Source organism: Chinchilla lanigera, unplaced genomic scaffold, assembly GCF_000276665.1.
Source record: "Chinchilla lanigera isolate Chin_1 unplaced genomic scaffold, ChiLan1.0 scaffold00050, whole genome shotgun sequence".
Taxonomy (NCBI): Eukaryota; Metazoa; Chordata; class Mammalia; order Rodentia; family Chinchillidae; genus Chinchilla; species Chinchilla lanigera.
Window position 1 is genome coordinate 16,680,913 of NW_004955451.1, and position 13,001 is coordinate 16,693,913.

General features: G+C 51.9%; 1 protein-coding gene across 1 annotated transcript in view; it reads right to left on the bottom strand.

The window, feature by feature from the left end:
• Positions 1-11,221: 11,221 nt before the first annotated feature.
• Positions 11,222-13,001, bottom strand: part of LOC102028369 (alanyl-tRNA editing protein Aarsd1) — a gene marked incomplete in the record, with an annotated part of 3,101 nt that continues 1,321 nt past the window's right edge. Inside the window, 2 exon segments of the mRNA XM_013519131.1 lie at positions 11,222-11,431; positions 12,803-13,001. Of these exon segments, the coding sequence (XP_013374585.1) occupies positions 12,935-13,001 (67 nt within the window).

A 13,001-nucleotide genomic window follows, 5' to 3' on the forward strand; every position in this document is an offset into this window, starting at 1 on the left:
TAAGCACATTTGCAGGCGACAGTGCAGGCACAGAGCTGGTGCCACGCATCAATCCGTCCCTTGCTGCCCCATGGGAGGCGGCTGGGGGAGGGCAGGGCGGTGGCAGAGAATGAACAGCGCTGTGATCAGCTAGCTGGTCGGAGGTGGCACCTGGGGGCCCCTTCCAGGGAGGCTGACTTGGAGCAGATGCCCTGGTCATGAGGCGCTTTTCTTTTTTGTTTTTTGAGGCAGGGTCTCTCTGTGTAGTTCAGGCTGGCCTTGCACTCACTTTGTAGCCCAGGCAGGCCTTGAACTTGCAGCGATCCTCCCGCCTCAGCCTCCCTAGCACTGGGATGACAGGTGTGTGCGCCCCCACCCCAGGCTAGTCATGAGACCCTTTCCTACTGCAGATCTCCAGAGCCTCACCTGCTCTTCTTGTCTCCAACTGGCTGCCACTTGCTGTTCCCGCCTCACAGGGGGCGGGCTGGAGGGGAGCTGCCCCAGGCCCCGCCGACCACCCGTCACAGCGATGAGAGGAAACACACCGGCCCTGATGGCCTCGGCCAGCAGGGACAGGGGTCGTGACAAAGGCAGGGAGGTGGCCCAGCGACCCGGTCTCCATGCTCACTTCTGAAGCAGGAGGCTGCAGCGTCAGCTGAGACTGAACCACAGGTCAGCTCTGCCCCATGGGATCGCTCAGGTGGACAGGGGGTTCCCCACCCAGTGAAGCAGGGGGAACACGAGCCAGGGTCAGCAAGGCTGGGAGCGCAGGTAAGTGTGTCACTGCACCAAGGAGTGCGAGGGAGCTCGAAGGCTTTCTGCCTAGCCATTGCCTTCATCCCAGGGGCAGGTCCCCTCTAAAGGCCTCGACTGTTGCCAGCACCCCACATCAGCTGCGGGCGGGCGCTGCTGAGTCACCCCAGAACTCTGCGCAGAGTTGGGTCCTCCCACTGGACTCGGCTCCTCTGCCGTGGGGACTAAGCGCCTCTGACATACCAGTGATACTGAAGGACAAAGGACATGGCCTCTATCTGTCTGAACCGAGCCCCGCAGCTAGGCCTGGCTCCATCCTCCATGCTCCATTTGCTCTCAGGGACCGAGCTCACGTTTCTGGCAAGAGGAATCCTGAGCCAGGAGCGGTGGTGCATGCCTGTGATCCTCACACTCAGGAGGCTGAGGCAGGAGGATTGCTAAGGGTTTAGGTCAGCCTGGGCTACAAAGTGAGTTCAAGGGCAGCCTTGACTATATAGCCAGACCTGTCTCAAAAAATAAAACAAGCCGGGTGTGGTGGCTCATGCCTATAAATCCCAGCACTGGGGAGGCTGAGGCAGGAGGATCACTGTGAGTTCGAGACCAGTCTGGGCTACAAAGTGAGCTCAAGGCCAGCCTGAACTGCATAGCGAGACCCTGTCTCAAAAAGACAAATAACTAACTAAATAAATAAAACAAAACAACAAAAAGAGGCCTTTGGCAGTTTGTGAGATTAAGACACAGGATAATAGATAAAATGAACCAAGTGCTGACTGTGTTTGAGGCCCTGTTCCACACATTAAAAAAAAAAAAATACTACAATCACTTGCCATTCCCAGAGTCTCTGAGGGGCGGTTCCGATCATCTGTCCTGTTACTTCTGAGCAGGCGCTCCGAGGTGAGCACCCTAAACTGGAACGGGAGGCTGGTGTGAGTCCAAGCTCCGCCCCCACCCCACCCTCTCACCCCAGCAGCTGCTTCAACCCCCAACAAGCCCCAGGCAGGACCTCTTTCCCAGTGCCGAGGGCCTAGTCAGGACCTGTGGGTGCCAGCCAGGCCCTGGCCACAAGCTGCACCCAGCCGCAGATCCAACTCTTAATTCAGACCAAAGGCAGAGGCCCTGTGAACACCCACCCCGCCCTCCGCCGTGGGCTCCCAGCGGGTGGGCAGCGGCTCTGGAGTAGGGAGAGGCTGGACTACAACAGTGACTTCATGAGACAACTCTCAGAACAAGCTCCAGCAGGTTAGCCACTGGCTGTGTCTAAAACAACTTTAGCTCTTTCTTTTCTTTCAGGAAAGTTTAAAATCATCTTCTGCCTGAGTCAAAGAGTAAGAAACTTACTACGGATAGAATCAAGATAAAGCGAGAAGACAGAACCACCAAGAGCTTTTGATACAGCTCTGCGCTCAGCCAAGCACAGGAAATAGAGACGCCTGGGAAGGTGCAGTCCAAGACTTCACAGAGTGGACTCCGTGCCTTCCCTGGACAGGGAAGACCTAGGAGAAAAACACCCAGAGCCCGGACGGCAGGGAGAGCAGCAACCACATCGGCTCAGGGCTCATTTGTCATGTGCCCACATTTTTTGGGGGGGGGTGCTGGGAATTGAACCCGGGACCTCGTGATGCTAGTGCTCTACCCCTGAGTTACACCCCAGCCCTGCCCAGACAGAACGTGTGGTCTTGGATCAGCTCCCAATTTACAGAGCCTGGTCTGCTTGGGAAACAGCTGCGGATCCCAGGCTGGAAGCAAGATGAAGGGACCAGTGACAGCTGTAAACAATGCCCTTTGCAGGGCGTGGTGGCGCATGCCTGCAACTCTTGCACTCGGGAGGCTGAGGCAGGAGGATCGCTGTGAGTTCGAGGCCAGCCTGGGCTACATAGTGAATTTGAGGCCAGCCTGAACTACCGGGTGAGACCCTGTCTCAAAAAACCAAAAACCAGCCAAATAACCAACTAACCAACCAACCAAACAAACAAACCAGTTTTGTGGTCCACAAGACGATGTCCTTGTCCTGTGGCTGCACAATTTGAGTGAGTGTTCTAGCAGAGTTCAGGTGTCAGGACTGAGGCTCTCTCACTCACACATATTCAACGCACACACAGTTCAGTTGTGTTACTGCTCCAGGGGATAAAAACATTAAAACATATAACTTTCTGCTACCTGGGCCGACACTAAAACACCGCAGTTAAACACAGTCTTAGAGTCTTGTCTCTTTTTCTTTCTTGACAAAATTTGAACCACTTTTAAAATGTTTTATAACAATTTTGTTGAGATACAATCTGCACAGCAGATGCTGCCCTGGTTTAAAGCGTGCACGGGTTTCTAGCGTTTTCACACCTATATAACTGTCACCTCAGTTCAGTGTCAGATCATTTTTCTGGCCGCTCCCCGCAGCATCGCGGACCGTGCCTGCTGCCCGTTGCCCGCTGCCCGCCGCTGGCCCAGCCCCTGGCACCTGAGTCTCTGTCGCTGAGACTCGAGGTCTGAACAGCACGGGACCGGGATCGCACGACACGCAGCCCTGTGCCCCACCTCCTCCCTCTTGTCTGGCCTTCCCCAGGGCCACGGTGTCGAAACACTCACCGGGGCTCCCTCCTCGGGGTGGACAGACACTTCCTGTAGGGCGGCGCCACATTGTCTGCCCCTCACTTGGCGGAGATCCAGGTCGTTTCTGCTGTGGGACTGGTTACGGCTTGTGTCCAGCTGTCCCCCGCTATCCTGCAGTCACAGGAGGGCTCTTCAGAGGTGGCTGGAGCTGGGGTGTGTGATGGCTCCATGAGTCCACTGGTTGGCTTGGCATACCTCCGGCAGTGGGTAACGGGAAGCCCACGCCGGGTGTGGGTGGCACCACCCAAAGGATGGGTAGCTTGGACGGATGTAAAGGGACAGAAAGCAGGCTGGCCGCTGATGCTTTGCGGCTTTGCTGCCCTCTGCCTGCCCTGTCTTGCCCTGTCGAGAACTGTTTCTTCTCTGCGATGCCCTCCTGCCACGCTGGCCTGCCGCCCCTCCTCCTTTAACTTCGTCTCAGCAACGAGAAACAGTCACTGAGGCAGGGCTATTTGCTCTGAACACTTGTGTGCAGGTTTTCGTGTGGACGCGCCATCCCTTCTCCCCTGGGACATTCCGAGAGTGGACACCCTGGGCCACAGGGTCACCGTCCAGCTAGCCTCTGAGGCAGCCACCAGACTGCTTTCCAGAGGCTTAGCAGGGAAAGCTTCACGGTGTCACGCCTTTGCCATCTCCTGAGCTCCCGGGATCACACCTGCATCAGAGCTTCATCTACTTCTTCACTTGTGTCTCGGTCAGCTTTCTCTCGTTGCTGAGACAAAATCCTCAACACCCAAAGTGAAGGAAGGAAACGTTTATTTAGCTCACAGTGTGTGGAGGTTTCAGTCCGTACTTGGTTGGCTCCGGGCAGAGGGGCACATGGCAGAGGGCAACAGTTCCTGACGCAGAAGAGCAAAGCAACAAGGGCAAAAGGGGAGGCATGGCAGAGCTAGCACGCCTCTCTCCCTCCCTTACATTGTAAGCCGGCGACCCCCACCCAGGGCGGTGTATAAGCGCTCACACCATCTCCACGCCCTCCTCTTGCACAGGCTCAGGATGGATACAGAGTAAGCACCCTGGCTTCCTGCTGAGTCACTTAACCTTCTAAACTTCTCAAATTGACACAACGAACAACATCCCGGGAGGGTAAGGGCATGTCCTTCTCAGCCCAGGATGCAGAGCTGAAAGTCACTTAACCAAGCCTCCGGACTCCTCAAGTTGACACAGTGTATCAGCCATAATAACTTGGGAAGAGCAAAGCAAGGTGACCAAGGGATCAAATTCCACAGAATGAGAGCCCCTTGGTGGGCAGCAGCTCTGTGGTCATCTGTCCGAAGTTTCAGTCTTTTGGAGCCTGTCAGGGTTGCTGACTTGTTTTGTGACAACTGTGACTTTTGACTGTTGAACTATAGATATTTATCAATTTTGCTTTCAGTGGGACAGGTATCTGTAAAGCCTGCACATGTAAAGAAAGAGGACATCGTGCCTCACCCTGCTCGGGCCCCAGGGGTTCCTCCAGGGGCTGCTGGGAGTGGAAGAATAGCCAAGCAGCGCCCCCATGGCTGTTTGTTAAGAAAAGGGCACTGCGGTGACTGGTGTGAGAAACCAAGGGCCTCTTGCGTTTGCAGGCAGGCTAGTAACTGCCAACTGTCTGTCTTGGTCCCAGGGGTGGGGGCCCCAGATTTAATTTCAGGATGAAAGATTCAAAAGCTGCATCTGGGCTGCTGCTTCACAACAGAAAAGGAAGAGTCTAGGAATATTTTTCATTTCCCCACCATTGGCCTTTCTTTCAAAAACATTTGCTCACTATTAATCCTATTCAAAATATTTTTTCATTGCACAGATGACAGCAGTGAAGGTTGAGGTAGAAGCCACCATGTAGCTGTGCCCAGGTCCCCTGGTCCCTGGGAGTGGCGGTCTCGCCTGCCAGGCCTGCCTGAGTCTGCTGAACGGCAGCCAGTGTCCGAACGGGAACAGGACCACAGCTGGACAGCTCTGCCCACGCTGGCCGCTGGCCAGGCTGGGCCCCCAGCTCCCTCTGCTTCCTGGGCCTGTCCAGGGCAGACACACAGCTACAGACCATGTGAACCATTTGAGGTTTTCAGACTTGGAGATTTTTTTAAAGCATGAAGCTGGTTTTTCCAGCCAGCAAAATTTCAGACTTGCCCCATGGCGCCTCTCCCTCTTCTGTCTTCTCATCCTGTAGGCGTTACCTTCATACCAGCTCAGCCCAGTTCCAACTTTCTTTTCCTTTTCTTTCCTGTTTTGGTTTGGTTTGGTTTTGGTTGAGACTGGGTCTTACTATGTACCCCTGGCTGGCCTTGAACCTGCAGTGATCCTCCTGCCTCAGCCTCCCGAGTAGTGGGATGAGAGGCGTGCACTGGCACCCCCAGTATTGTTTATCTGGGTCACGTCTTCAAGCTGCCACGCTCTTCCTCGGTAGACTGCAATGGGACGACAGTGGCTCTGTGTCTCCAAGGTCCCCTGCACTGCAGCCTCCAAAGGGCTCCTCGGTGCAGGTGCCTGGTGGCCTGGCCCCTGACAGGGGTCATAATGGATTCAGGAAGAGCTGATGCGGGAGCAGCCTCACCTTCCTCTGTCCCCACACTTTGTCAGCTGCTCTGTAGTTATCCCCAGAACAACGTCCTCTCATCTCTGCCTGCACAGCCGTGGGATGGGCTTCTAGAATCTTCCAAAGAGCAGAGGACCCAGCGTGATGACTTATGCAGATGGGTGCCCTCATCCCCCTGTCATTGTGGGGCAGCTGCAATCAACCTATGTGAAGAAAAATAGCTGGGTATGGCACTGCACACCTGTTATCCCGGCACTCAGGAGGCTGAGGTGGGAGCATCACTGTTTGTTCAAGACCAATCTAGGCTGCATAGTCAGACCCTGTTTCAAAAGGGGGGGGGCAGAGGAGGAGGGGAAAGGAAGGGAAAGAAAAGACCCAGAGGGTTTTCTGCTCCTAGAGGGATCTGTTTACTTGACCCAGTCCACGATTTCTTCATTCTATTTTTGGAAATTCCTGCGGGCTCCATCCTCCGGGAGTGAGAAAGGCCCGAGAGGGCTGGGGTAGGCTGTCGGGAGGCTGGAGCCCAGAGCCCAGAGCACTGGAGAAACAGGAGCGTGAGAGACGGGCTACTTGTTAGGCAGAGGGGTTTCACCCAACACCAACTTGCTAAATGTATAAATAAACGCATGGCAGCGGTTGAGCAGCTCCCTTCCTCCCATCCGGAGAGAGGGCTCCGCCTGACCCCAGCTTTCTGTACATTCGTTCTGTCTTTGCTTCTCCATCCTCTGGCCACCGTCCTTCCACGGGGAATTCCAGAGCTGCGCTGGATGCCGTGATAGGCCCGAGGGAGCAGGTGTTCTCTTCAGCGCTGGTCGGTGGTGCTGGGGTTTGAAGCCCAGGTCCCGGCACACCGGGCACAGCCTCTCCCCTGTGCCATGCCTGCACCCTCCCGCTGTGTTGGCATGCAGAGTGTGTCGTCTAAATCCCTGCTCTCCACACCGAGCGGCCAGTGAACTAGCGGCTCTCAGGAAACGTTTTCCTCCCAGGGGCGGGTCGCGGTGTCGGAGCCTCTTTTGGCCCCAGCACCCAAGAGCTGGCGGCCAGGGATCCTAGGACCCCTTCGCTGCCTCTCCACAGCAAAGAATAATCTGGCCCACAGCACATTATTCCGTGAAATGTCCACAGCGCCAGGGCTGACACACCCTGGGACCCTGCGATAAATCAAGGAGCGAATGAGGACATTTAGTCACCTGCTTCTTTTCTGTTATTCAAGGTGGGGTTTAGCTGTGTAGTATTGTCTGACTTTGAACTCACATTGTAGCCTCAAGGCGATCCTCCTGCCTCAGCCTCCTGAGTGCTGAAATTTGCCACCAGGCATGGTTCGGTGCCTGCTTTTGAACCCAGCACCAGAACACTGTCTTTACAGAAGTCCTCTGCTGTCAAGAAGCCCCTCTTCCAGGTCCATGTTGAGTGGGAGAGTTATCTCTCTAAATCTCCACGCCTGCTCCTCTCCCCAGCCTATGTGCTAATGGCCGGGGGCCATCCGGTCTGGGGTCACAGAAGTGAACCACTGAGGCTCCAGGCATTTTGCAGAGACCCTGGGGGCCACAGATGTGGACTTCCTTACTCCATAGGATGTGAGGTGTGGCCAGGCAGCCAAGGAGCCAGGAGCCCGGTGGGAAGGGGCGATAAGCGCTCGCCAGAGGCCCTGGCAGTGCTTCACAGCTGGGGAGAGGAAACAAAGGCCAACAAAGGGCATGACTAAGACAAACCCACAAGGCCTGGTGCTTAGCACCTGGATTCCACTTCAGAGGGCATCGAAGAGATGAAATAGCTACTTTTTTTTCCTGTTGGGGATTAAACCCAGGACCTCACACATGCTAGGGAAGAGCTCCATCACTGAGCTACACTCCAGCCTGAGATGCATATCTCTGATGTCTCATTACTATGAAACTCAACATCTACCAGGTATGGGGGCGCACCTGTCATCCCAGCACTCTGGGAGGCTGAGGCAAGAGGATCACAAATTCAAGCCCAGCCTGGGCAACTTAGTGACTCAGTGAGACCTTGTCTTAAAATAAAACACGAAAAAGGGCTGGGATGCAGCTCAGTGAGAAGGCCCTGGGTTTAACAGAACAAAACCAAAACAAAACTCATTACTGTTCATACAAATTTCTGTTAATTACTAATGAAAAACCCCAATTTAATTGTGTTTCACTATCCAAGGTAAGGTTGAGAAAAGGAAGAAGAGAAAGAAACAAAGAAACAAAGAAAGAAAGAAAGAAAAGAAAGAGAGAAAACTCCAGGCCAGATAGCTTTCTGATTATGTTGTTAAAGTCACAAGAAAAGTGGATTTTAAATAATATGTGGCCGGGTGTGGGGGTGCACACCTGTAATCCCAGCACTTGGGAGGCTGAGGCAGGAGGATTGCTGCGAGTTCGAGACCAGCCTGGGCTACAGAGTGAGCTCAAGGCCAGCCTGAACTGCATAGCGAGGCCCTGTCTCAAAAAGACAAAAAAAAAAAGTTAAAATTAAATGACATGTAAACTTTAAATAAGCCTTCATTCTAGTGAACACATCCTTGATTCCTACTTATTAAATATTAACTCATACTCACAAATATTATGTTTAAATCTTGCCACAAATATTTATCCATTTCTTCCCTGTGTTTATTTATCTATTTATTTATTTGGTGGTGCTTGGAATTGAACCCAGGACCTTTGTACTGAGCCACAAGTCCAGCTCTTTTTTATTTTTTATTCTGGGGCAGGGTCTAAGTCACTAAGCTGCCACAAGGTGGGTTCAAACTTGTCATCCTCCTGCCTCAGCCTTTCAGAGTGCTGGGATGACACCACCAGGCCTGGCTTGGTTTTTGCTTTTTGTTTTTTCAGCAGTAGAGATGGAACCTAGGGCCTTGTCCATGGCAGGCAAGCACTCTGTCATGATCTATGTCCCCAGCCTATTTAGTTTCTGGATCTGTCTGGCTTCCTACTGTCGACCACTGTGTTAGTTGTTTTATTTTTTTAAAAGAAGGGCCTGTCCGTTGCGAGCCTGAGTCTGTAACCATAAGGGAAGAGTCTGTATTAGACTTTGTAAAGATTTGTTTGGCATCTCTGGTTTATTTTTGCCTCCTGAAATCAAATTTCCTGCTCTTTTGCCATTTAAAAAACAAGTCCCTGCCCCTTGGCCAGCTGTCACTGCCCTTGGCCCGGGCTGGCACTGATCCTCCAGAGGTCTGGTTGCAAGAAGACACCCCTGCCAGCCTGCCCCAGAGCCCCTGGACTCTGCAGCAAACATGTTTCCTTTTTCTTTTCATTTTTCTTTTCCTGCAGTGCTGGGGATCAAACCAGGGCCTCCCCCATGCCAGGCCTGAGCTGTACCACCACGCCACATCCCCAGCCCTGGAGCAGAGTTCTGATGCCAGGGTTCTCCTTGTCACGTGCCTTGAGCTGTAACAATGAAGATTTTTTTGTGGTGAGACTGCACGCATGGCTGGATCCATGGGACCAGCGCGTCTGCTCTGTTGTCTTGGCCGCTGGCTGGGCTGCGGCTGGCACGGGTCTTGGAGGGAAACCCAAGCACAGCTCTGAGCTTCCTCTTCCGTCCATCAGGACTCTCTCCCAACCGTTTTGCACCACGCACATTTTACATAGCTGTCATTTTTCCTTTGGAAAAAATTGCTTAAAATAGCAGAGTCTCCCAGAGCCCTGGAGCCTACATCCCTGGGCGCGCCCCGGCCCTTTCCCTTATTCGGCGTTTGGATTACTCCCAGTTCTCTGCTATCATAAATAGCACATGGAATCTTCACACAAATTACATTTTTTCCCCTTTGAGTTGTTATTTCCTTGGGGCACAGGCCCCACTGGGATTACTGGGTCAAAGGTTCCAAAAGTTTCATTGCTCTTGTTCCTGCTGCCAAGGCGTCCCCGGGGCAGACCCGGCCATCTGAGCCGCTCAAGTATTTCACCAGGTTTCCCACGGTGCAGGAGAAGACTGAGCTTTGTCCCGCTTCTCCTCCTGGCCTCTTCAAGTGGGGAGAGATCTGCAAAAGTTCACAGCAAAACACCAGACTAGAAAGCACTCTTGCTGTAGTCAGGAGGCCTCTCCCAAGAGGTCGGGTGTGACCTGCACTCACCAGCAGAGGGAGGGAGGTCAGCAGCGCCTTTGAGTGGGCAGGCTGGGAAACACAGCAAGAGCCCATCGCAAAAAGGAAAAAACAAATAGCAAGGTGTGGGGCACATGTCTGTCATCCCAGCACTCAGGAGGCTGAGGCAGGAGGATTGACCTGAGTTCAAGGTTAGCCTGAACTATACAGGAGACCCTCTCTCAAAAAACAAAGAAACAAAAGCTGTGCATAAATTCTTAGCCCCGGATTCTAGCCCCACGGGTGCAAATGAGTAAATAAGCAAAACCCCACTGAAAGCTCAGTGGCTTTGGATTCCTGAAGAAAATCGGTCACAGCCAGGTCTGGCTCTGCCCCTGTAACTCCATGGACACCTGGTCCCCATCGTGGTGGCATTGACTGTAAGAGGCAGGACTTACAGAAGGGCTCTAGGGTGGGTGCTGGTCCTGTGGAATGGATCCTGTTGCCTGTGGCCGGATCAGCTCTTTACTGCAATTCTACCCACACGCCAATGTCCCTGCCTCCCCTGTTACAGTGTCAGTCAGCTAGGGCCACAACACATGCTCTTACCAGATGCTGGATTTGTTCTGTTTAGACTTTCCAGAGTCCTGAATAACCAAATAACTTTTGCTTGTTTGGTTTGGTTTTTTGAGACAGGGTCTCACTATGTAGTTCAGGCTGGCCTTGAACTAACTATGTAGCTAGGCTGGCCTTGAACTTGTGGCGATCCTCCTGCCTCAGCTTCTCCAGTGCTGGGATTGCAGCTGGGAACACCACAACTGGCTTTTAGGTTCTCTTTTAAAGTTCTAAATGTTTCAAATTACTTCTGTTTCCTGTATATTCATCTACATTGAAAAAGCCGGCCTTGGTGCCACAAACCTCTAATCCCAGCACTTAGGAGGCTGAGACAGGAGGATCGACAAAAGTTTGAGGCTAGATTGGGCTACATAGTGAGTTGAAGGCCAGCCTGGACTACACAGTGAGATCCTATCAATAAGCAAATAAACAAATAAATATAAACAATATTCAATGGCTTCACCCACCATTACAGGCCTCACCTCACCATTACATGATGTCCTGTCCTCCTGCCTCAGCCTCCTAGTGTGCTGGGATTACAGGTATCCACCACCAGTCCTGTCTTGCAAAGAACATGTCTTACACAAACATGTCTTATTAAATTGCAAAAGCTATATATAATGTATATAATATATAAATATATAACATATATTTACATATATGCCACTAAAATGTATTCACACTTCAGGAAATGAAAAACTTGTATAAATATTTTAATACTAAATTTATTGAGACATCATGAGATTAATACAGGTTTCTTTGGCCTCTACAATTACAAGGGGTGCTTAGAGTGTTGGCCATCAGCTTTCAGACACTTACAAGTACAGAAAACTGCTTCGTGGGCAACATTGGTTGCTGAGATTACTGCACATGCATTTTCAATTTCTTCTCTAAGGGCCGGCAGTGTGGTGAGTTTTCTTCAATATATGATGTCCTCTAGGGTCCTGTATGTTGAAAGCACATCACACTGTTTTTCTTTTCCTGAAGTGTGTATACATTTTGACTCTCTCAATCTGTCCCTCTCTCTCTCTCTCCAACCATTGATGGGGACCACTATGAAGCAGCTGTGAGCAGGACTTAACCAATTGGCTTTCCATGTTTACTTGTGAGTCACTGGTCCCTACTGAGGCCTGTAATGGTGGGTGAAGCCATGAGGCCTCACGGGACAAGACAAGGCCACAGCTGAGGACTTTTGGCTCCCACCCCAATTAACTCAGAGGAGACTGCAGCTACAGGCATCTCACTCCTGCAGTGAAGGCCTTCCTGGAGATAACATAGTTCTCCTAAATCATGTAATGTATTACCTGGAGAAGTCCTTAAAGTGTTTCCCAAGTCCTGCCCAGATTCCTGCATTTTTTTCAGGGTCCCCCTCCTCTGTTTGAAAACCAAATAAATATGGGTCACCCAGAAAGATTCTTGGTCTTAACCCAGAGAATCTCAAATTCTGAAGAAGGTTGGACCCTCCCAGGAGGCCTAAAATCATTTTAGTTGTCTCATTTATTTAGTCCTTTGCTGTCCACTCATTTGGGAGATTGTGGGCCTGATCAGGCCACAATAACTAAGGGATATACATACATATATATATACTTTTTTTTTTTTAACTGAAGGATATTATTAACACGATAAACCATGACTTTAAATGTAAATGAATGAGACTGAAAATGTCAATATCAACTGTCTCTAGGTGGAAAAATGATGGGTCTTTGCATGTTTCTATCTTTGCATTTTCTATTTTGTCTCAATTATTCTGTATTAAGCATACATAACTGTCTCCCCCTTCCCCAGGTACATGGGCTCAAACCCCAGGCTAGGCCAGTGCTCTGCCACTGAGCTCTATACCCAGCCCATTTTATTTCATTATATTTTATTTTTTATGACAGGGTCTCAATAAGATGCCCAGGTTGGCTTTGAACTTTTTTTTTTTTCTTCCGGTACCGGCAATCGAACTCACAACCTCGCGCTTGCCAGGCAGGCGCTGTGCTGCTGAGCTAAATCCCTAGCCCCTGGCTTTGAACTTACTATCCTCCTGCCTCAGCCTCCCAGCGTGCTGGGAATACAGGTGTCCACCACCAGTCCTGGCTTGCAAAGGACATCTTGTGTTTCGGTGCTAGCTTTGTCCTTGAAACCAATTTCCCATCTCAGCCTGAGTGACAGCCCTCAGCATGAAAACCCCTGAGCTGCACAGCTCCACAAGCTGGCACGGGTCCGCGCTTTGTGGGACTCACTGCAGGATGCCTCTGCCCGGAAAACAGAAGCACCTTTCACCTCCATCCACCCTGTGGTACCTTGCACCCAGGACCTGAGTGTCTGCTCACCCCAGTCGGGGCTGGCCCTGAGGCTGCGAGCCGCGTGCACAGCCAGGTCTCTGAGCAGGTTCAGGTTGTTCTGGAATGGAGGGGACAGCACGGTCACCGGCAGGAGGCATGACAGGGCGCCCTCTCCTGCCCTCACTGTCCCCTCCCGACCCCCGGCAAACTGAACATCTGCTTGGGCAGAGGCCGAGGCGGGAGGCTC